The sequence below is a fragment of the Acromyrmex echinatior genome, chromosome 14 (assembly GCF_024713525.1).
Source record: "Acromyrmex echinatior isolate Ae372 chromosome 14, ASM2471352v2, whole genome shotgun sequence".
Lineage (NCBI taxonomy): Eukaryota > Metazoa > Arthropoda > Insecta > Hymenoptera > Formicidae > Acromyrmex > Acromyrmex echinatior.
In genome coordinates this window covers 1,553,028-1,578,165 of record NC_141865.1, presented here as the reverse complement: position 1 = coordinate 1,578,165, position 25,138 = coordinate 1,553,028, and the positions used below count along the sequence as shown (strand labels likewise).

Below are 25,138 nucleotides of genomic sequence, written 5' to 3'. Positions count from 1 at the left end.
TTTTGAAACTCGTATTTATGTAAGTTTATGTCCCTAGAACAAATTTTTTTTTAGAATTTTTCATAGAATTTTTCAGAATTTCTATAAAAGTTTAAAAATTTTTCATAGTTTCTATATAATTTTATTTCAACATAATTTTTTAAAAATAATTTTTTCAAAATTTCTCAAAATTTTTGTAACGAATTGAAACACTTTTCAGAAATACTTAAAAAATTAGAAATACCGGGCTAAGTATACTTTTACTCAAATACTTTTATTGTAAAAGTAGTATTTGTAATATAATTGTATTTTAATTTCGTATTTCAGCAGAGCACATAAAAGTATTTTGTATTTTGTATTTCAAATCAAAAGATTAAAGGTATTTTATATTTTGTATTTCAAATACAAAGATAAATTTATTTAAACTATTTAAATTACAAAATATAAAATACTTTCAATCTTTCGATTTGAAATACAAAATACAAAATATTTTTGTGTTTCGCTGAAATACAAATATAATTGTATTACTTTATTAAAGAATATTCTTATTAAAGATGCTTATTAACATCAAGAATTATTAAATTGTTTGTATAATTGATAAAAAAAGTATCGATTAGGAGACTCCAATGACATATGTTGTCAAAGTCATAACCCCGAGTAATCTCTGATAAGTTTTAGCTGTCGCTTATTATACATTAAAAAATTATACAGATCGACAAAATTTAAGTCTTATGCTTTGAACTTTGAAAGATGTTTTTGTAGGATTTTAATGCACTGAAAACTATATTGTCTGTTTTTTTCACCTTACATTTTTTAAATAATTGCAAAAACAGTTTTTTTCGGAAGTAAATTTTTTATTAATTTTTTCCGGCTAAACAAAAAATGATATCGAGGTATGTTTTGCGGCATTTAATTAAGAAATGTTCCAACACAAAAAATATTTTTTTCTCGATGCATATAAAAATGTTTTATGCAAACCGCACACACAAATCTTTGGAAAAATCGTAAAAAACCGAAAAGAATTGACAAATTTTGAAATATAAAACCAAATAATTAAAAAAAAAATCATAAAAAATATCTGACAATTTATATTTATATCTATATATTTTTAGTTTAAATTCTTTTTTGAAAAACTAATTTCCGATCATTTGTTCAGAAGTTATTAAATTTAAAGTTCTCTGAAGACACTCGCCCCAGAAAGTCGAGAGGTCCTAAGTTCGAATCCTGAGATAATATTTTTCACAATATAAATTCTTTATCGAATTAATTTAGAAGGGGGATTATTTCATATATAGGAATGTTCGAATGTTACGGCTCCTCATTTTTATTATTAGCATGTCAAATTGATTGTGGTTAATGTCCGAATGTTTCGGCGCACAGTCACATCTGAGATAATTAAATTAAAAAATTAAAAATATATATTATATTATATTCATAACATCTAACTTTGATCGATCATTGGCACTCTCATATGTATGTTGTGGTCCAATTAAATGGTCGGATCTTATTTCTTATATAAATATCAGAAATAAAACGTTATTTTCTTCAAACTTTTTTGTTACAATAATAACTTTTTAACGAATAATGATTAAAACCTGTTGGAAATCACTCAGGGTCATAATCTTGACAATACATGTTAAGATCATTGAGATCGAGTCGATACTTTTAACAGAGACATTAATGAGCACTTTTTTTCAGTAACATCGCAAGGAGACAAATCGCATAAAATCAAATCTCTACGAAATCATATGAAAGAATTCGTAAACGTATCTATCTGGAAGAAAAAACGATACGTCGTATGGGCTGTTTCTATTCCTCTCGCTCTTTTTGGGTAAGTCGATTGTTTGTGTATAATTATACTTACAAATAACCCTATAGCATAAAAGTTGCAACAACACTGCGACATTACAGCAATATTACAGAGATTTTGCAGCAATATTGCTGCGAATTCTATGTTGTATGGGGCCCGTCAAACTAATAATTATAGATAAAATACAATACAATGATTATCTTAGTTTGTGACATATACATATAATGAAGTATTTCAGGAAGTACGAATGAAATCAAAATAGATTTCAATAAATCGCTATCATAAAAATCGAACTCAAATAAATGATCTCTTCAACATATCCCATATTTTTCTATTAGTACGACCATCTTATTCTATTACTATCTTATTCTATCACTCCATGAAGAATTTATTGTCAAATATTTACTTATTAAATAATAAAGGTTTAAAAGCTCATCTCAATAAAATTTGAAGACACTCAAATATTTCTAAAATATTTTTTTACAACGACTACAAGCATGATCTAATAATAAATTTTCTACTAAATAGTTTTCAATCCAAGAGCAATAAATTCATGGTGGAACCAATAGATAGAGTTTATTAGTTTAGCAGAAACGTCGCTATCTCGTATTAGGTGCCTATCTCATAGGGGGCTTTCCTTTATATGGGAGAGAAAATGAAGAAGTTACAAAGTACTGAAGTTAGGGAAGTTCTACTGTAGATGCTTTTAGTTGTTAACGCTAGAGAACCTCAGAGAGGCTGTCTAGTTCTTGGCGTTCTCATTCGCAATCGAATGCGAAGGGAAGGCTTCAATTAGCCCATAGAAGAAGAGGCGTGATTGCGCGCGCAGATCAGTTTTTAGGAACGGTTGGCCTTCGTCAGTTCTTGTAAGATGCGTGTGCATAAGCACGAATAAAATTTCCTAAAAAATACCATCAACGTCTGATTATTTCAATTAGAGATTTTGCCTAATTATATCTAGGGCCTATCTCTTTCTTATTTGAATATGAAGAATTGAACTTTTTCTATACGAATTCTGTTTTATTCCGTTTTTATAGAAATAAAAAAATTCGATTGTTATTTTAGATACTTCGTCCCATACGTTCACATAGGAAAGTTCGTGACTACGACGTTCAAAGATGCTGATAGTAAGCTGCCGGTCATGTGTGTTGGTATCACATCCGGTATTGGCCGCTTAATTTTTGGTTACATCGCCGACCTACCGAAAGTGAACCGAATATTCTTACAACAAGTAAGTACTCGATAAGATCTTTGAGCTTCTAACGATATGTTTAAAATTTTTTTTTTATAAAATAAAATACCTTAGCACTTTTCTTTCTTTTGCTAAAATCTTGATACAAAAAAATAAAGAACTATTTTTTTCAGATATCATTTGTGAGTATCGGCGTCCTCACGATGCTCCTTCCAGTCACTAAATCGTTCCTCATGCTCCTCATCATTTCATTGGGGATGGGACTGTTTGATGGATGCTTTATATCGTTACTTGGTCCGATTGCATTCGATATTTGCGGCCGTAGCGGCGCAACTCAAGCCATAGGTTTTCTTCTGGGGATGTGTTCTATACCTCTAACGGTTGGTCCACCAATCGCAGGCCTCCTATACGATCATACTGGTAATGATTTTCATAATTACACATAGTAATAGAATAAGAGAGTACTTTTTAGTGAATAAGGAGCAGAAAAATGTTTTGTTTATTTTAGTTTTATATCATCCAATTTAAAATTAATAATTAATTATACACTGCCATTCTTAAATATGGAATTACATATGTCCACTTTACATAATATCCTTGGTATTAATATCCCTAAAATATTATTAAAACATTTATTAGTATCAGTTATTATTATATAAGTGCAATTTGAATTCATAATAACTAACGAAAAAGTCTTATAGATCTATGACTATATCCTAATGCTTAAATAATGTTTCAATATGATTTCATGTATATTCAATTCTATAACCTATATTTTTAATACTCACATAATAGTATCAGGAGTGGACATATAAATATAATATAAGCATCCATTAATATTTCGGGAATATTATTCAATATTATATAATTTTAATAAAATAAATATGAAATATTTTATTATAATATGTGCCGTTTTCTCATACTTGTAAACGATAACTTAATTAGATTATTTGTGTTGTTCTCAGGTACCTACGATCTACCTTTCTTACTAGCCGGCGTTCCTCCGATAATAGGAGCATTGACGATGTTCTTAATAAGATGCGTTAAAGAAAATAATGAGGGAAGTTTAAACGATTCTGAGAATGTCCCAAGCAAAACAGATTGTCAAAATGGTCGGTAAAACCAGGTATCTGTATGTTATAAATTTTATTTGGGGCCATTAAAAAATATGTTTGCTTAGTGGGGGGGGAGGGGGGGTCACTGAAAGTGAATGAAGGAGAGAGGGGAGGAAAGGAAACGCGAATGTTCAATATTGTACTGCTGTTTATTTATTTAAATTATCCACGTGATTGAATAAAATTTTTAACTATCATAATATTTTTGTTATCAGCAACGCTTACGTTCCTTTTTATCATTAGCAGACATGATCTTTATTTTTATAATATATAACAAAATAATATAACAAAAATATCATTATCTAGATTGAGATGTAACTGATTTTTCAAAATTTTTTCAGAATTTTATTTGATTTTTTATTAAGCTAAAATCAAAAAATTGTAAAAAAATTGTTTTTTCGCTCCAACTTGATCACGTCTCCACATAGAAATCTAAAATTTGAAGCGTTTTTTTTATACAAGAATTATTACCTTAGAATTGTTACCTTAGAATTATTACTTTAGAAAAAAAAGTCAACTCAAAAAGCCGTGGGTGCATTTTCGCATTTTCGTCATACTTATACGCCCTTTACTTTTGTATAACTGTATTTATTTTTAGACTAGAATATATTCTATCCTATACTTATTGATATTTAATTTTATTTTGTACTTTAAAATTATTAAATTTGCAGCAAGAATGAAGAATAGTGATTTTTCGCCGGCGAGCATAGTCGAGCAAACATGCGAATCAGCGATGCAAGAGAAATATAGTACAATGTGCAAATCCCTGCCATCGTCTCAGTGCTATTGTGTCAAACAACTGGTTAAATTGCAAAACTGTTCAGCATGCAATAGTTATCAACACAAGTACGCCAATTACTGCAGATATTCGGAGAGTGAACCATTACTTCATAGAGAGAAAATCTGACGATATCCGAATATATTGGGTCATCTAAAAACCGCGGATACTTTTTAAATGACCCAATAATTTTTTCTTACAATTTATAATAAGTTATCAATGTTTTACATGTTTTAAACTTACATTTTGACTTACATAGCAAATTCTTTGCTTTGAAGAATTCCATTGTTCGTTATTCACTTGCAAGTGTGTGTTCAGATTCCAATTCGGTTGCTTCCCAGATATCTTGTTATCCTTGTTTAATATTCGATAAACAAAAAAAATAAAATGATACCTAGGAATCTGAACATAGCCTAAATAAAGACGAAATCCATTAAAAAATGGTTCCTTTTTTTATATTCAATAATTATATAAAGGTACTAACAATACTAACAAAGGTAATAAAGACTCAACAATTTTAAAAAAATTTAATAAATACGAAAGAAAAGATTATGAGCTCAAGCTGGATGTTTAATGTGATATATCCCAGCTAACGCTAAATATTCATAGAAAGATTCATATTACCAATGTACCGAATGTTCCGAAATAATAAAAGAATCGTCACAGAATGTGCAAATGTTGATAAAATGATCAGAATATTACGTAAATATTCTTTGCATATTTCACGAAAATCGAGTGAGCGAGTAGTACACATTTCCGCCGTTAGAGGGCCGTCACAAAGAGCATTTATTCATAAATAAGAATCACCTGGGAGAGAATAAGGGAGTTTTTGCAATACCGTTTATCCAAATACGGTATTGCTAAGATCAAGTTGTTTTCTTTTTAACAATTACTTAAGAAAAGGATAACGTAACTTTAGTGTTCACCGTATCTGGATTCATGTTTATTGCAAAAACTTCCTAATATAAAAAACGCAGCACTTCGCCCCAAAATTGGACTCCAAGGTGAAAACACATTAAATGTATTTTCCAAAGTAAAATTTTGTTTAAAAACTGATTCATGGATTTGATCTGAAATTAAAAAAAAATTAAAATTTTGCAGAATATATTATACAGAGCATGCTGGGAATATGTGACGACATACAAATGATACTTTTAACTGACATTTGAATGTTTCTTTTACGAATCTTTTATGTAAATATTCGGAATATTTTGTAATATGCTTGAAATATTTTTTGGGAACATTATTTTAAGAATAACATTTCATGAATATGTAGCGTTTGCTGAGTATATTAATAAATAATAAAAATGAAACAAATGTTTCAATATCTATCGGGTCATTCTCAATATTTAAATATAGTTAAAATTTAATAAATGTTATATTATTAAAATGGTAATTTAAAAATATACAAATATAAAATATAATATATCTACAAATATAAAAATTCTAATAGTATAAAATTTTTGTATATGTTGAAGTCGCTCACAATTCTTTGTGAGAAAAAATGAAACAGTAGAACAATTGAATGACTCGTATTTTGCAAATAAATTGGGTAGTTATCGAAATAAAAAAATTAACAACAATAAAATGCGTATAATAGTCAAATTTGTAGATAAGTTTTAAATTGTATTAAACATTTCAAAGAACATGAAAAAAAATTGTAACATAATATTATAAATTTTAAAAAAGTGCGTGTACAATAAATTCCATAATGACAAGGTATTTAGAATTAAATTTATTCTAATCTGTTATAACATATCCATTTTTTAAGGCAACGGATGTATAGAATGCTATATATACATTTATCCGTATATTTTTATTAAATTGATGCGCATATATCTAATTAATATACTATATAGTATATTAATGAAATTACTACATATCCGTTATCTCAATAGAAACATTCTCGTAATAAATAATAAAAATGAATAAAAGATAAACGAGCAATTAGCAATTGGCACAGTAATCGGTGCGTAATTCGCTTCAAAAAAGCTTTATCTTAAATTAATGAAATGAGAATTGTACATGTTTCGGCTAGTATTCTAGCCTTCTTCAGCAAAAACATATGATGAACAGTCATGATCCATGAAATTGCAGACGTAAACTTACGATATATAAAATTTTATAATATATATATTAAAATAGGAAATGCAATTTTTCAATCCAATTGCATCCAACTGAATGTAATTAAATCCAATTGAATCCAATTAAATTTAAAAAAAGTATTCGCTATTTAAAATACGCATTCGGATAGAAAAAAATTTCAATCCATTTTAATTCATTCTTGTTTGCCAGGAAGAGCACCTGGGACTCTATTCTTGAAAAGAAACGTATACGAAAATCTAGGGAAATACTATAGTATATGTAACGTATACTGTAGCATTTTCCTAGACTTTCGTATACGTTTCTTTTCAAGAATAGAGTCTCTGATCAAATACCGGTCTCTTTTCTATCCTTAAGGGCCGGTTCCCAAACGAGGATGGATTAAAATCGATTGAAATTTTTTTCTATCCGAATGCATATTTTAAATAGCGATTTTTTTTTATTTAATTGGATTCAATTAGATTCAATTGGATGCAATTGGATTGAAGAATTGCATTTCCTATACAAAATTTTGAATTGAACAATATTCACAATGCACAGAAAAAGTTAATATTATTTTTAGATTGAAAAGCATAGAGATACACTCCATGCAATTCCTATAAATGAATAAAAATGCATTCAGGATTGAAAAACATTCATTTTAATATTCGTGAATCAATATTTCTGAAAAACTGAATCCATTTCAATCCATTCTCATTTGCTGAGCAAAATGATGCTACAATTGCTTTAAAGCAATTTTTGATTGGTCAATTTGTAAAATTCTTTTTTCTAATTGGTCAACCAAACGCTTCAGAGCATTTGTAGTGAGACTTTGACCGCAGCCTGAAACAGCCGGTTTGAGTGACTCATGAAAATATACCGTTATATCACAGATCAAACCCAGTCAGACTCGTTAGCCTAGCAATTTCGTCATGTCGTTTGTTATAGGTTATCAGAGTTATTAGAGGTCGTGATAGTATCGAGCATGAGGATGCAATGACTTTTTATTTACATCATTGCACACGTAATTTTTTCCTGTCTATGATTACCGGTATCACTGACGAGGGTTCCTGACACGGTAAGAAAGAAGACCGAACGAATGAGGTCCAACGTGTGCTCGTTCGCATGTCACGCCATAAAGCATAATTATCGCACGTTGTTGGTCTTTCCCGTTGGCCGAAGTCTCCGGCACAACCTGTCGGTATCCTACAAGCAATTCTCGTCGATTCACAACAATCAGATCATGCCACGTTCTATCGAACATATGCTTGGCATGCAACGCATGAGACAGAAGCTAAAAGAAAAATCAGCGAAATATATTGGAAACACAAAGGTGTCGTTGCAGGTCAGTCGAACGAGAATGTTTCGAAGATGATGATTAAATGCTGAATATTTAATTATGAATATTTTTTTATTGCTTATAGATTCTGGGTACTGGAGCTTATGGCACATCACGATGTGTTTATTTGACAGCAGGTCATACTAGGTACATTTTTAATTGTGGCGAAGGAACGCAGAGATTGGCATACGAGCATAAGTACAAGCTAATAAAATTGGAGCACGTATTTATAACATCAGCAACTTGGAATAACTTGGGTGGCATGCCGGGAATGCTTCTAACGATACAGGATGTTGGAGTGCCAAAGATCAATATACATTGTCCCAAGGGGACAATGGAGATATTTAATACAATCAAGAAAACTGTGCTGCTGAAGGCTCTGAAGATTAATGAGGCCAAATGTAATGAGTCGGAGCCATACATAGATTCAGTAATGTCGGTTTCATATGTTTCTATTATAAATTCAAATGTGCAGGAGTCAGAGTCTATTCATGTAGAAAAAGATATAATCGATATTAATTATTATGATTATAATATCAACTCAAATAGCAAGCGAGTACCTGATAGGATAGAGAAAAAATCTAAAGTCCAGAAGATCGATCAGAAGCCTGACAATAGAATATCATCTGTAATGTCTTACATTTGCAAATTGCACCCTCGAGCGGGTACATTATCCTTGCAGAAGTGTTTAGAAAAGGGAGTGAAACCTGGGCCTTTACTCGGTCAGCTCAAAACTGGTGCAGATATTACTCTTCCTGATGGCACAATTGTTTTGAGCAAAGATGTTTGCTCGCCAGCAAAGCCAGGCCCTACTTTTATAAGTATGTTAACAAAGGATTTTATTTAAAATCCTGTTTATCACTAATGTCTCAGATTGTGATATCAAAAGCAAGAAAACAAATTCTTACAAATTATAAGTTTGAATAGAAATATTTTCCAATAAAACATTTGTCTTCGAGATAGACTTATAAAATATAATTTTTGTTTTTTGGGGAGAAATTAAATCATTTATTTCTACATGTTATTAATTTGATAATTTCAGATTCTGATGAAATGTAAATGCACATGAAATGTAAATTCGCTCACTTTATCAATGTGATGTACACACGCACGTACGAACGCACGCATGCATACATGGCAGAGAGAGTTCGGAGTCGCTAAACATTACAGGAATAATGAATTGTGAAGTCTTATTCTTTCTGTCGAGGGATGCTAGGCGGACTGTACCTCTGCATGATGCATCCTGGTGTACCTCTACATAGCGCTAAAGTAGTTCGCGACCTTTATATGAAGAATGTACTTACGTTTCTAGCTAAAATCATCATTTTTCGTTTATTAACCATATGTAAATAATGTCACTTTTTATGCTTAAGCAATTCTAGTAATGTTCCCATTATTTCTCAGAACAAATGATTGTTATCTTTTATTCTCTGAGGACCCAATAATGATTTTTCAAGATTTATTCAGGTATATCTTGGAGGCAAAAATCGACACTTTTTTAATGCCCTCTTTTTTGGTATATTTACAAGGTTGGTTCTAGCGATTGTTTTTTATTAAAATACTTCCATATTGAATATGGTTTGCAAGAACTTTTATTGTTTATTTTTTTCATTTCTGACATCACAATCTGAAATAGTAGTGGTGAGGGAATAGGAGCCTTAAGTTTTCATTTTAATAGTTAAGTTAAGTTTTCTTTTACTTATTTTAATTTAAATTTTACTTGTGTACAGTTGTAGAGTGTCCATCTGAAGATTACTTAGAGAATTTTATAAATCATCCTGCCTTCGTGCGGCATCAAAAGGGAACGGCGAACAAAGATGATATACCATACTGCATCATTCATTTTACTCCGCAAGAAGTGATGGATAATTCTCGCTATGTGAACTGGATGAGCAAATTTGGTCTTAATACGCGTCATATAGTCGTGAATGAAGAGAATCAATGCATGGGCACTGAAGCGATGCACAGACATCAGCATAAACTCCATATGCTGCACCCTGAGATATTTCCTTTCTTAAACGAGGAAAGCTTCCAAAAGAAAACAAGGGTAAGACACATTGTTATGAACTCATTATTTAATTTTACAAATAGCTAGTAATTTAAAAATAATTAAATATAATTTTTTTTAGGAAGGAGATCTGCCGATTATACATCGTCCCAAAACACATCACACTGTTCATCTACAGCCACAATTGAGATTCGATACGAAGAATGAAGTATCGCTGCATCCAAAGGAATATGTAAACGAAGTTTTCGAGATTGACGGCATTTTAGATGCGTTAGCAGAACTCCAAACAGGGATCAACGCTCGAACGAAGACGTTACATATTAACAATGAGTACCCGAAGATTGTCATGTTGGGCACTGGATCTAGCATACCAAGTAAAGTCAGAAACACGAGCGGCATACTTCTACAAGTGGATAAAGACCACAGTATGTTACTAGATTGCGGAGAGGGAACGTTCGGTCAGATAGTGAAAATCTATGGAAAGTCTGGGGCGCACAATATCTTAAAAACGATAAAGGTAAGATGATCATTTATTTCTAAATATTTCTTTTTTCTATTTCATTTTTTTTTTTTGCAAATTCCGCAATGGTGACTTGTAATATTTGAATTGTATTTTAGGGAGTGTACATATCGCACATGCACGCGGATCATCACATAGGATTGATTGGTTTATTGAAGGAAAGAAGGAAGGTCACGGAAGATCCTTTGTATCTGTTAGCACCAGGGCATATCAACGTGTGGTTGCATATGTATCATACACATTTTGAGCCTATTTTACATCGAATGACATTGATAAAAAACAACGAGTTCTGTATGGACTCGCATAACCCAGAGTTGTATAAATACAGAAATATGTACAATACATTGAACGTGCAAGCCGTGAGGACAGTATATGTCGAGCATTGTCCTTATTCTTATGGCGTTTCTGTAACACTCCATAATGGGAAGAAAATAGTATATAGGTAAGTGTAGTAATTTTATAAAAACTTTCTTTAAAGTCCCAAGTCAATTGTTCACTCAACTGTAGAAACATAGTCTTGAATTATTTTATAATTTAGTTCGAAATATTTTATTCTTTTTTAATGCTACATGAATTATGTATGTGATATTGTATATTTAGTGGCGACACTATGCCCTGTGCTCGTCTCGTGGAACTTGGTCAAAATTGCGATCTACTCATCCATGAAGCGACAATGGAGGACGATCTGATAGAAGACGCGAAACTGAAATTTCATTCGACGGTCTCGCAGGCTATACAAGCAGGCGAAAAAATGAAATCAAAGTTTACACTATTGACGCACTTTAGTCAACGCTATTCCGTAATACCTCATTTGCCGGATAACAAAAATGGTCCTAAATTAGATAATGTCGGCATTGCATATGATAATATGCATATTAGCTTGTCGCAATTGCCGCTCTTGCCTTTGATGTACCCGACATTGAAAATAATGTTTAATAAGTATTACTTAGAAATAGAGGATCGAGCTGCTCGAAGACAACGAATAGCAGCTTAATAAATATTTTACAATAATATAAATTGTATTACAATTTTCGTCTTACTGATACCTCTCACAGTTTTCCATCGTTAACTTTGAAAGTAAACATTTTTAACAGACTTTAATGAATGTTGCATAGCAATGAATTTAACTAGTGGCTAAAAGTTTGTTTCTTTAATTTTAACATGTATAATCATCATTCCAATTGATTTGTAAACAAAGCTTATGTATCTTACGATTTTTATATAAATCAATTGAAGAATCAAAGAATCTTACTAAAATAGAAAACAACAAATCTGTATATAATCCTGTATATATGTAAATCAGTTTGCGAAAGGAACTACATTTGTGGTTGAAATAATTCGGCGATGAAGTCTTGACCAATAAAAAATTATCTTATTACATCTTTTAATTTATTACATCCATTGTTCTTAATGCGTTTCTACCGTGAAAAGGTAGTAAAAAGAGATGATTGAGGCTTACACAACTATATTTAAGAGAATAATACGTGTATCGTCGTCTGTAAATCGACCCATACATCTGAGCAACATTTTTGTCCAAAAAAGTAAAGTATTCAACGAACATATATTTTCGTTCGCTTTTCGTACACACGTTTTGTTCTCGTTTAAAATTAAGCGACGCGAGGCGCATATATAGTACCATGCTATAATTATGAATTAACGTAATGATATTGAAGAGGCAAACATATTTACAAGAGACTTACGTATCTTAATGTCTCTTTCTCTTTCTCTCTTTCTCACACACGCACACACCTCTCCATTTTTTCTCGAACTGAAGAATTCTTAATTTTCCACGTATTATATTCCTAAATCATATTATGATTCTGTCGATTTTTTGTTCATCGTTATGAAAAGAGCGAGGAGACTGAAATGAAACTTATCTTACTGCTAAAACACACGCGACATCTGTTAAAATATCGTTCCCAATAAACGTAAAAAAAAAAAAGAAAAAAGCAAACAGATTTTCACAAATCTGTATGCTGCGAATCTTTCCATCACCAAGCCTTAATTCGGCATATTTCATTTACTTAACATACGCAGTAAGCTAATACAGTGTGAAGCAGGATAATACTGTACTATTAGTACAGTATTAGTATAGCAAAACTGAGTGTGCATCTCGTTAAACGAGCTTTTCCTAACTTATAAAATCGTAACAGATGTGTCTTGATAACGAAATCTGCAAGTTAATATCGACCTGGGAGGCAGCAAATCGAATATTGGTCGAATTGGATCTGTGTCTCTCCTTTCAAACGTGATTCTTAATTATATATATGTATATATGTGTATGTATATATACGAGATGAATAAAAAGTACCGAACCTTTGAATATCTCAAAATATATAAGTTTTATAAATTAATGTTTTAGATAAAAATTGTAGGATTTAAAAAGTATTTACTGATCTTGTCAGATTGACCTTGATTGTCAATATCAGATCGGCGTCACATCGATTTTTTTAATGGAAATTTCTATTTTTCATTGCATATTCTTGTAGCTTATCTCGAAAGCTCTTTAAAACATTATAAGAAAATATTTTTCCATTAAATATTTTTTGAGTTATAAGGCTTGAAACCCACAATTACGCCAGCATTATCTAAGGTTCAACTGATGGTTAAAATGTCTCTTAAATGTTGTTCAGTCATGATCTGGACATCATATGTTAAGATCAAAACCTTTAGAGGTTGTTCCTTTTATTTTCACTTTTACACTAAATGTTATCAAAGTCATAATCTTGAACAACATTTAAGGGATTCTAACCATCAATTGGACACCTTAGATAATATTATAATGTCGTCGGTACTATAACTTTCAAGTCTTATAACTCAAAAAATACTTAATGAAAAAAAAATTTGTTATAGTGTTGTGAAGAACTCTCGAAATAAGCTACAAGAATATGCAATGAAAAATGAGGGTTTCCATTTAAAAAAATGGATGTAATCTTGACCTGACCTTAACGACGACACTCAAGGTCAAACTTATAAGACCAGTAAATAGATCTTTTTAAAACCTACAATTTTTGTTCGAAACATTTTTCATAAAACTTATACTTTTTAAATATAGGTTTTATAAAAAAGAAATTCCAATACTTTTTATACATACTTGTATATATGCGTGCATGCGTGTGGTGTGTGTGTGTATGTGTGTGTGTGTGTGTGTGTGTGTGTGTGTGTGTGTGTGTGTGTGTGTGTGTGTTGTGTGTACAGAATATTTAGGTCCGATATATAACGGTCCGATTTTTTAGATATAGTTAAAGAAAAAGATGAATATTTATCTGTTTCATACGAACTACAATGTGATAAAAAAATTTTTTTAATGTTTTTAATAAAATAAATCAAAGTTATTTTGAATTTTTGTAAATAGCACTATACAATTTCATAATATTATAGAGGTTTTCAAAACGAGTTCAACACACTATTGAGAATATCACCTTTATTGATGCTTATTGATTATATATATATAAATATACATAATATATATATTATATATATTCATTAATAAAAAAAGACTACGTAAATAAATTTTATTAATTTATAACAGATTTTATTGATATTTAATTCATGAACGATTGCTCAGCCCATAATGCACGAATAGTTCAAAATTTTCAGAATATTTTTTAAAAGTGTTATAAGTGCATGGATCAGTTCGATGGCCGGCACATTTTTTTGGATTTTTTCTTGTAGGAACATTTGAAATTTTTGTATATATCAAACACCAATAAATAATATTCAATCTTCGAGAGAGAATAATTACAGATTGTGTAATTTTGAATCAAAATAGTGTAATAACTGCTACGCGTAGTAATATAATACGTAATTTGTTAAAAAGAGCAGAACTTTGTATTGCAAGCAATTTGAAACATTTATATAAATTAAAGCTCACATAAGATAAAAATAAAATTTGTTCACATAAATTATATAGTTTTTGTTTATTGATGGATATTTATAATACATATATTTTTTTGTGTATAAGATCAACAAAACATCAATAAAAGTGACATTCTCAATAGTATTGAACTCGTCTTGAAGATCCTTATAATATTATGGAAAAAAATTTAACTATTTAAAAAATTCAATCTTGACTTTTTTATTAAAAACTTTTTAAAATTTTTTTATGGCTTGTTGTCTACATGAAACTGATAAATATTCATTTTTCTTTCCTTTTTTTTTTAACTGTCGGAAATGTAAAAAAAACAGTGCGGACCATTACCCTGGACATTCTGTATGTATATAATATGTATATATATTCTTTAAAAAAAAAAAACCTATTTAATATATAAAAAATATACCCATAACGATAGCAAAACCCATTACTACGCTGTGAGCAGAAAGAAAAATGTTTTTTGCTGAATGCATTGATATTGATCGATTTATACTTATAAATTTCTTTTGTCTCAGAATAAGATAAGATAAACTAAACAAGCATATTAATAACGATTGTTAAACCAATTCTATGATCAATGTCTCAGGATTATGAATAAACGTGTAAATACATACAAAGGGCATCGATATACAATTGAATTTGCAGTGACAACTGCAAATTCATATATATCTATAAATATATAAAGATATAAAAGTGTGTATTTTACTTATAAAATAGACCGTAATTGTAATAGCCGGTCCTTTGAATATCTTTCGGACTTTTATGTTATCCGCGTATAAATCGCCAGTCTTGAATATACTGTGGATCCACGAAACTTTACTAAGAAAAAAAAGTATATATTGCAGTGGAACATCGATTATCGAAAACTCGTCGTTTTGACGCGATACGGCATGCTCGATTAAGTATGTGGCAGGAAATAGCGCAAACTGCCGATCTCTTGCTGTTATTGTTCCGGGGACATGGTGCTACGAGTTATGACCACAAAGCTGAGGAGGCAGTTGAATACACATTTACGTTTTATCCTCCGCATTAGAACTCCCATTTCGTGGCGGATTCGTAGTCTGACTCGCCTAAACGCAATGCGCCATTCTTGCCCGCGGTGAGATATCGACCATCTACGCACTTGATGCAGATGCGTGACGGCTCGCGCAGTTCCAAATAAAAACCGTCGGACGGCATGTCTGAATCCACGGTCACTCCCTCGCTGTCTGCATGCCAATATTTACCATTTTGTCCTATAAAATAATAAATAGACAAATTATATTATGATACAATTTATTCGAGTGGGAGGCAAATACTTCTTAATATACAATAATATATAATACAATACAATTAGTTGATTGTCCTTCTTATCGCCTTATATTATTATACAGGGTGTTTACATAAATAAGGTATTTGTTTACATATTATAATTACTAAAAATTGCCGAATATTGGTCTTTAATAATTTTTTATTTAAATACTACCAACTTTACAAAAAAACAACAAGAGATGAAAATTGTTTATTTTCTTTTCATAGAACTCTAAGAATTTTTTCAGAATTTTTTATCAACTTTTTAGTTGATTTTTTTATTGGCAACTATTTTTACCAACATGAGAAAATACTATTTAAAAATTCTGAAAAAATTCTCAGAACTTTATGAGAAGAGAATAAGCAACTTTTCTCTCTTGGCAATTTTTAGTAATTAATATCTTGTTAACTATTGCGAAAATTGCAAAATGACTTTTCGACTCAGTTAAGTCCACTCCATTTATATAAAAGCGCTTGGCAAAAAATTGCGAGACATCCTGTATATTTGTGATATCTCATGGAGTTCCTTGGATATTTCACAAATATCGTCTAAGACATTCGTGGCTCTCACATACTTGTACATCCCTTAGATATTCGTTGAATAAATACTATCCACAGATATCAAGATTATCGCGATATCCCAAAATGACGTTCTTAGGATAAAGTGTATGGGGAGTTAAACTTGTCGAGGGTTACTCGGCGTAATGACCAACATATGTCAAGGTCAAAGTCATCGGTGCTGACTCCGTCCATATAATAATTTACTTTAAATTATTAAATTATTATTTTATTTATATATATTTATGATTCAATTATTAAATTATTTATTAAAATTATTTAATTATTTATTATAAACACTAAAATGTGTTTACAATTTTGTAAATGTTCATTTACAAAATTGTATGACAAGACCTAAATAAGAAAAAAGCTAATTTTGGTCAAAATTAGATATTAAACTAATACATATATATATTCTTTAAATGAATGTCAGAAATATGATTGCATGCCGTTACTATCGGACCTCCAACACAATCCATCTGAAATATTAATAATCCCCCCAAATTTTATTTACATATATTATGTCTTAAAAATTTGTAAAAAATTTATTACAAAAAATATTACTTCGGCCAGGAGTCGAGACTCTCCGGATCTCTAACATTTCGTGCGAACGTCCTAAGCCTTTAGACCACCGAGGCCTTAGTAATATTCTTCGCAATAATCAGTATATGTATAAAAATTATATAACTATTTCCTATTAATCAATTTTATATTACAACTTAATTTTCTATAACTCAAATATTAGATGCGCAATTAAGTTCTCGCTGTTATTTTGATGAAAACGCATCAAAATAACAGCGAGAACTTAGTTGCGCACCTAATATAATATTTTTATATAAGGAGAGAACTGCATTCATTTCCTTTCCTGAAGTAAATTCGCAAATTTTGTTTTCAATTTAACTAAGCAAAACTCCTGTCCTTTTTTTACAGTAACAAAACCAGTTAAATAAATTGAAAAAGCGCAATCACCTTTAAATCTGACTTCGCCACGCTCGCATCGTTCGACGCGAATCGTTTCATAAACAGCCTTATTACATTCGAGCTTTGGACTAGCCGTGCTCTTCGGCCCGACGAAACCCTGCTCGCATCGCAACACCAACACAGGCCGGTTCATAAGGTAGAAGTAGTACTTGGCGGCATCAGAGTCATTGCCATTTAACTCAGCGTTCGCGTAGAGATGGCCGGATCGCTTGGTAGCCAGAAATTTGCCATTGTTCGCACGCAACGCAACTGTGCCGTCTTCTGATTGCCATGCTAGATCGAAAAGCGCGTTTGACGAGCGCTTATGATCCGACGCTTGTATGCCTCCGCCAGCCTCCAAACTCCAGTAACGGTCTTGCATTGTTCGCACATACCATCGTTTCGTCACTCGGTCAAATTCCAATTGGAATGTCTCGTGACCGGAGATCTCGTCCTGATTGGCCGTCACATCAACACCTAATCAATCGGAACAATGATCGATTAATTTTCAATCACGTTCATCCTATAACGAAATAATCACCTTGCTTCACAGAAACGTATCGCTGATTCAACGCCGCGACGAAGGATGCCTGCGGCAGAGATTCTTCCAATGAGAACAGTTCGTCACGCGTAACAGTTGTTGATCTGGATTTCAAAACTGCTTTACTTCCGATCGGTGCCAAATATGCACCATGTATATCCCTGAAAGTTTAATTTATAGAAATAAAAATTCAATTAGTTTAATTTAAGTCGTCAAAATGTTTAATTAACATTGAAATTAATTTAAAACGATTGCTTGAACTTTGTATATATACGTTTTTTTTTTCTTATTAATATGAGTTCATTTAGAAAGATTCTATTTTGATATATAAAAAGACATAAAAAAGTTATTTAACTAGTAATACCGAAGAGCGAGAAGACCAGCGTGAAATTCCGCGGCGTAGAGGCAGTCTCGCGTGCAAGTGTCCAGCAGTTTGCCATCACGCGCGAGGTACTTATTATTACAAGTATGTAGCGCGTAATGACCACCCTCGGACTTAGAATGATTCCCGTGACTGTTGTCATCACCCGTCGTTGGGCGAAATTCCAAAGTAAATAAGGTATCTTCACCCCACGGCACCGGCGCATCCACGTGAATTTCATCCTGAGTGGCGCTCAGATGTGCAAAACGTTTCCTTCCGGCTGATCGAAGATTTACCTAAATAATAATCAAGTCCTTAATTAAGGTTGTTATCTCTTCGAGTTTGATCTGGAGATTCCGGATTTTAAAAATTTAAGTCCATTTTAAGTTCAGTTATTATTTCTCCGAAATACTTAAAAAATTACATAAAGAGAAGTATAAAACATTACATAATTTTTAATTTAAAAAAAGTAATAACAAATTAAAGAAATTTGTCACTTCCTTAATTTACGAAAAAAGAGTATTTTTAATAATGCATGGGATAACTGTATCAAAATGCGTGGAAAATTGGTGCGAAATTATGTACTAAACTGAACATTGACATAAATTGTCAAAAATTCTATGAATTTATCAAAAAAAAACCTGAAAACACTATATGGAGTTTATCAGGAATACAATATTGAACTACAAATATTTGTGGAAGGAAAAGAAAGAAAAATGTTAATTTGTATATTTTGTGATCATTATTTATATAGTTTACTATATAAATATACTTGTTTGTTAATTATGCTGCGTTTAAAATTAAGATATTGTGTTTCCTCATTAGAATTTTGTTTCTTGATTTAATCATTTTTTCTTATTTTATAATAATTTCGAATTTTGTTTTGTTTCGCAATGTTTATAATAAATCACTTTGGATATAAAGCTTTTTGTTTGTCTCCTGACAGAATGATCATTTATCATAATATCTATTTCTATCAATGTAGATTAAGGGAATGGAAGTATAGTAACGCCGTTACTTTTACCGTTACTTTTTATAATAATGATTCTATAATGATGTTGCAATTTTTCATAATGATTGTAACGATAACTAACTAAGGTTGCAATAAAGTGAGAAATTATTTTTGAACGTAACTTATCACTATTACATATTATTTTAAAAAATGTAATTTGTTTATACTAATTGTGTAACGCTGACGTGTTACTTTATTCGTTATAAGTGACAAGTAAATACATTCATTATAAATAATGATTTACTTTCTTCAGTAACGAATGATTTTTTTAATCTTTTACAAGTATACAAATTGAATTTTCAACTCTTATCATTATCGCTATAAAAACTTCATAACGTCATTATCAAATTGTTATTATAATAAAGTAACTATAAAAAGTAATAGCATTATAACTAATGCATACTTTCTTTTCTTGAAATTATATAACTTTATTTCTATTTAATTTACTCTTCATTTCCTTCTCTCATTACATAATATTAGAATTTGATTAAATATTGAGAATAAGTTTGTAATTAATGTGTAGAGAGAAATTCCCGACTTTTTCAGATTTGTTGACCGTACAATTTTCTTTAAATAATTTTCTAAAATAACTTAAATTTTTATGAGAAGAAGAGTTTGAAGTAATTTAATTGTAAATCAAACATAAGAATTTTGAAGAGTTACATGGATATAAAAGAATGGAGTTAATGTTTAAAGAACATTTTGAAATTAAAAAAATTAAATTTCACCATATTATTTTCGTGCAAGAATATGAAATGTTCAGTAATTTTTTTTAAACATGATGTCACATAATGAAAATGTGGCAACATCGTTTCTACCAGAATTATCAATATTTTTATCAAAATTAAATTTAAATAATTACAACAAACAATGTTTCTTCAATATTTTCCACATAAATATTCATTTTCTATTAAAAAGAAAATATTTAATAACAAATTAGTTTCGCTGCTTAAATTTTATTCATTATTAGAAGATATGGCTCTCGTTAAGATAAAAAGTCACATGACTCCCCTCTACATTTTTAAGCTGGAGAAACTCCTTAATTTATAGCGATAGAAACGGGCATAAAATTAAAAAATTCTGCTCTAATTTAACTTTGGAAAGTTTAACAACACTATCTCATTAAAATAATTATTTAGTATAAGCCGAAAATTTAATTTAATAAAATACGTGCACATTCGTGCAAAAATATATCAAATAAGCCTACAAATTCATCGATATTGAAGAAAGTAATTTAGATAGAACTATCATGTGTCCATTTCAATCTATTTCTAATTGGGACCAATTTGTGTTCGAATGGAACTATTATGTGTCCGTTTCCGATTGGGATTGGTGTACCCTGCTGTGTTTGATCTATTTTGTGCATATCTGAAACCCTCCCATTTAGATCTATTATATCTTGATCTTTTTACAAATTTTGCATGATCCATGTTTTATTTATTAATTTAATACATATATATAAACATATATCGATCTTTTATAATATCACAACACTTAGTATCATATATTTCGCTCCGTCTTTGCTTTATTCTTGTATTTTATGATCAATGTAAGTATTTCATTTTATATTCTGATTACAATAACTTCAAAATTTAATATTCCAGTTCAATTTTTGATCACTGTTCAAGTATTCTGTCAGATACTATAGACGGTTAACTTTTTATCTCTGGACAAGATTAATGATGCTTTTTGTTCCATACTTACTCTAATTTATTGTAAAGTATAGTAATGCTTAGTAATTGTTAATTCTATAAGTACTGAAGAGGACTCAAAATCAGGTCGAAATATTTGTAATTTTATCTTATTAGGTGTTGGAATTAATTCGTAGCGTTTTACAAGTGATGGGAAGTACTTTCATTAATGTATTTTTTAATGCTCATGTGAAATAAATAACATTCTTTCATTAAAAAACGCTACGAATTAATTCCAACACCTAATATATAACTATACTACTTGTTACACACACAAACAATTAATGTCTCACAAAAGAGCTTCTCATTATACCTACCTATAATTTATTTCTTCGGAGTCTTTCTGATGAAAGACTATGGATAAAACTATGGATAAATTTGCTTTGTATTTCTTTTACTTTTTAATGTATTTCAGAAAATAAAAATATTTACAATTCTTAAAAAAATACTTCTTAATTTTTCTTAATTTTTGTGTAAATGTATATATCTTGGAATTTTAAATTTTTCAAAAAAAGCGTTTTTCGAGTAAAAAATTATTTCCAAATTGGTCAAAGGAACTTGGAAAGACATCGATGGTTTAACGTCACCCGGTATAAAAATACAGTACAATTATAACAGAATAAGTGACTATCGAATAAATCAAGACTGTCAAGGAAAATCAGTTTCTTGAGAAAATACAGTCATATTAGTGAAGTAACAATTGTGCGTGTAACAATGACTAAATTGTGTAAAACGGTGCGCCATAAACGCTTCACGTTTAAAATTTCGAAACGGGCACATAAGGTATACCTGCGGCCTAGCGGCGAGATGTACAAGCCAATACTCCGCCTCGCCTGGAGCCTTAGCGGTACACTTCAATTCATCTTGACTCGAGCCTAAGAAGTAGCCCCTCTGGAGGTTCTTCAGAGCCCATCGGCCGCTGCCTGTAATTTGTCATGATTGCTTGAGAGAATTGCTGATATACTTTTACCCATTCATTATAGAGCTCCGATTGATCCGGATATTTGAAATAACCGTCTGACTGATAACGCCAAGTCAGAACATAAAAATTGCTTCTCATATCTCGTTCAGTTCGATTAAAAGATAAGATTTACGAATCGATATTTGTGAATATAGAGAAATCTCAAATTCAAAACTTGAGAGCCTGTAGGAAATCAAATAAATTTTTAAAAATGTCTTTTATAGAGATATGCTCGTTTTTGCTTCGTTTTGAAGAAAATTTAAGATAAAACGTATCATAATTTTCAGAATATTATTTTCAAAGCGGAAAATGATAAATGCAACTTCAGCGATAATTCTTTAGAGGCAGTGCGAGAGTGTGCGCGCCGATTTCCAGGCAGAAGTGTGCCGGATCGGCGAGTCATTACGTCGACAAGATCAGTGTTTGGTTGCAACAATTTTGTACTGTCAGTACAAGATGCATTGCTGCACGAGTTCAACATTTTGAATAATATCTGCATTAAAGTGACAGTGTGAATAAATAAGTATGAATGAATAAGTAACAAATAAGTGTAAAAATTAAAATTATGTTTTGTCTTTTTTCCGCGATTTTCTCCCAAACAGAGAAAAAATGAGCATATCTCTAAAGGATTTTTTTCCTTAGTTTATCGATCCCCTACATGATCCCGAAGTTTAAATATTTAAATTCAGGACACTACAACGTGAAAATTATTCCAGTATCGAAACGAGAATTTTCCTTCCCTCCATTTCCTCATTCATTTCCTCGTATTCAATTAAATATATATGTATCTCTTTTAGCGTCGGCTCTCGGAAATTTCTTATTTATTATTGATTTATATTATTAGACACATGAGATTGTTATCTTTTAATGCATTTACTATTTTTTCTTCGTGAAGAATAAATCTATCTTGAAGATATAAAAAAATTTGTAGAATGTAAAATGAATTTTCTATGTTTCTGATTCTTTAATACAAATGTTGCATAATGTTTTATGCAAATTAAACAAAGTGAAGCTCAAATACCATCGGAAGCAAGTTGTATTTGAAAAGCGCATCCTGGATCCGACGAGTCCTCACTCTCGCACGTCACATTACCAAATTGGTCGACCGCTAGGTATCGATCCAAGTGAGAGCGAAGGAAAACCTGCTGCTCGCTGCCCTCTAGAGTCCATAATTGTTTTTTCTTCAAACTCGATCCGTTAGCATTGATTTTAAAACCGAATGTTTCCGCCGTTAGATACTTAAACTTCCCATTAATTAACCCAACCTGGAAAACATCATATCTGTAATTACTACATAACTTATTTACTTTGTTTTACTATTTTAAGACATTTATCATGTTTGTTTGAGTTAGCTCTCAATATTAGATTATGTAAATAAAATGGAATTTATTTTTTTGGATAAAGATATATGAAGAACAGAATTTTCCAAAATGCATTTTGTGCAAAATTTCATTTTTTTAATTATTTTAGTTAGAGATAGCGTAGTGTTTAATGTTAAAAGACTCATCTTATAAACTACTCTGAGATGTTCAGAAAGTATTTTTTTTATCGTTAATTTATATGCTGAAAATAGACATTTCAAAGTGCATTATGTTTTCTAACTAGAGACAAATAAAATGCTTTGCATTTGTTTAACATTTTTAATAATTATTTAGTAATTTTGTTTAATATTTCACATTCTACTGATTGGCATATTATTATTTTTTGTAAATAATTTTCTTGTGTAGGTTTCTTTCTCGTTTTCTGAAAATTATAAATTTTGGACAAAACACGTTTTGAAAGTCTGCTCCTCATATGAAGTAACGAAGAATCTGTTGAATTAAATTACTAGAAATTTTAAATCCTTGACCATAGGGGAGAATAGAGAATACATTGATCTGTTGACGTACAAAAATATTTTAATCACTGACGGTATTCTACTTAGAACGTATGACCTAAAGCCCACAAACCCGACAATCTATTGAGAATAATAATTTTGACGATCAATAGCCCATTGTATAATTTAGCTTATTATTTACAAAAAAATATTCGAGGCAATATTTCGGAATCGTTAAGTTTTTGTAAAAAAAAGTCAGCATTTGATAAAAAATTAGGCGATATTGTATTGTAAAAAAATTATGTTTTAATATCTTTGGATATGAAGTCCTTCTTCACAAATATGCTTATTGATCTGACGATTAATAGAAGAATAAGAAAAATAAGAAAAAGCATATCATATCCAACAATACGCCATTTAAATTTGAGTATGCCATTAAGATGATTTTGAATTCTACATATTTTTCTTTTAATATAATAGTATATACATATACTATGAACTTCTATAAGACTGGTCGTCTTTAATAGTATCTCGTCAGTGCTACGGGAAATAATCAATCGCGTTCTTGTGGTTTTTTTCTCGTCAAATAGTGTAATATACCAACTTTTTTGCAATTTTAACCACAAATTTTCCTAAAAATGGTAATAAAACAATTTAGTAAAAATGTATTATAAAATAATTTCGTCGAGGATCGTTTTTTAATGCCTAAAAAGTACAGAAAACGATTATTTTCGTTCTTGTGCACTTTTTTAATGCAATTATTCATAATTAAATTGCAATTAGATATCTGTAAGGTAATTTTATGCAAAAGAGATAAGAAAGATAACTGTAGATTAAATAGCGGTGATTCAATCTTCGATTGATGGAGATATCTTCGTAACCAACAAGCTACAGTTTACATTAAGATAATTTCGATTAATCGGTACACACCGTCCATCCTGACTTGTCGACTCCATTCTCGGATCCTACATTCTCCGAACCGTTGCTCTGCATCGTATTGCCGTAATTCAGTTACTGTCGCTATTGAAATGTATCTCAAGTAGTTTCTCAAATCTGAAATAAATACGTATGTCAATTAAATAACAGTCTCTATTCTATCACATGAGCATGTCATGATTATTTCGATTAATTAATAATTCGAATGTAATCAAAAATGTCCAAATGCATCATTGTGTCATGATGCGATTAAAACCTCTACAAATGCTTTGAAATATATTTAATTGATCAATCAGAAGAAAGAATTTTACCAAG

General features: G+C 30.5%; 3 protein-coding genes and 2 long non-coding RNA genes across 14 annotated transcripts in view; 2 read left to right on the top strand and 3 right to left on the bottom strand.

Moving 5' to 3' along the window:
- The window catches only part of kar (monocarboxylate transporter 10-like protein kar), a 47,818-nt gene extending 41,222 nt beyond the window's left edge, over positions 1-6,596 (top strand). For 4 of the 6 annotated variants that reach the window (XM_011053626.2, XM_011053631.2, XM_011053625.2 and 1 more), the window contains exons 5-9: positions 1,678-1,810; positions 2,855-3,020; positions 3,155-3,401; positions 3,947-4,093; positions 4,768-6,596. In XM_011053626.2, coding sequence (XP_011051928.1) covers positions 1,678-1,810; positions 2,855-3,020; positions 3,155-3,401; positions 3,947-4,093; positions 4,768-5,003 — 929 coding nt within the window. In that variant the 3' untranslated portion in view covers positions 5,004-6,596. Of the gene's footprint in view, positions 1-1,677; positions 1,811-2,854; positions 3,021-3,154; positions 3,402-3,946; positions 4,108-4,767 lie in introns of all 6 variants that reach the window. The other 2 variants (XM_011053632.2, XM_087413461.1) reach the window with 2 other exon arrangements.
- LOC147907315 (uncharacterized) lies at positions 2,254-3,206 on the bottom strand. The gene is made up of 3 exons (XR_015547427.1): positions 3,091-3,206; positions 2,871-2,987; positions 2,254-2,690 (listed from the first exon to the last, which is right to left on the bottom strand). It is a non-coding gene; the product is annotated as an uncharacterized LOC147907315 (long non-coding RNA).
- Positions 3,475-3,940, bottom strand: LOC147907314 (uncharacterized). Its single transcript, XR_015547431.1, has 2 exons — positions 3,770-3,940; positions 3,475-3,593 (listed from the first exon to the last, which is right to left on the bottom strand). It is a non-coding gene; the product is annotated as an uncharacterized LOC147907314 (long non-coding RNA).
- A 1,242-nt stretch (positions 6,597-7,838) lies between the features above and the next one.
- On the top strand, positions 7,839-12,201 carry RNaseZ (ribonuclease Z). Its single transcript, XM_011053633.2, has 6 exons — positions 7,839-8,301; positions 8,381-9,116; positions 10,026-10,342; positions 10,425-10,820; positions 10,922-11,265; positions 11,424-12,201. The coding sequence occupies exons 1-6, from the start codon at positions 8,056-8,058 to the stop codon at positions 11,815-11,817; spliced, it is 2,433 nt and encodes an 810-aa protein (XP_011051935.1). The 5' UTR covers positions 7,839-8,055; the 3' UTR covers positions 11,818-12,201.
- singed (fascin domain-containing protein singed) overlaps positions 12,174-25,138 on the bottom strand; it is a 31,098-nt gene continuing 18,133 nt past the window's right edge. For all 5 annotated transcript variants that reach the window (XM_087413465.1, XM_011053636.2, XM_011053635.2 and 2 more), the window contains 7 exons: positions 24,818-24,940; positions 23,093-23,336; positions 21,900-22,033; positions 18,411-18,703; positions 18,047-18,207; positions 17,515-17,982; positions 12,174-15,932 (listed from right to left, as the gene is read on the bottom strand). In XM_087413465.1, coding sequence (XP_087269591.1) covers positions 15,727-15,932; positions 17,515-17,982; positions 18,047-18,207; positions 18,411-18,703; positions 21,900-22,033; positions 23,093-23,336; positions 24,818-24,880 — 1,569 coding nt within the window. In that variant the 5' untranslated portion in view covers positions 24,881-24,940 and the 3' untranslated portion in view covers positions 12,174-15,726. The remainder of the gene's footprint in view (positions 15,933-17,514; positions 17,983-18,046; positions 18,208-18,410; positions 18,704-21,899; positions 22,034-23,092; positions 23,337-24,817; positions 24,941-25,138) is intronic.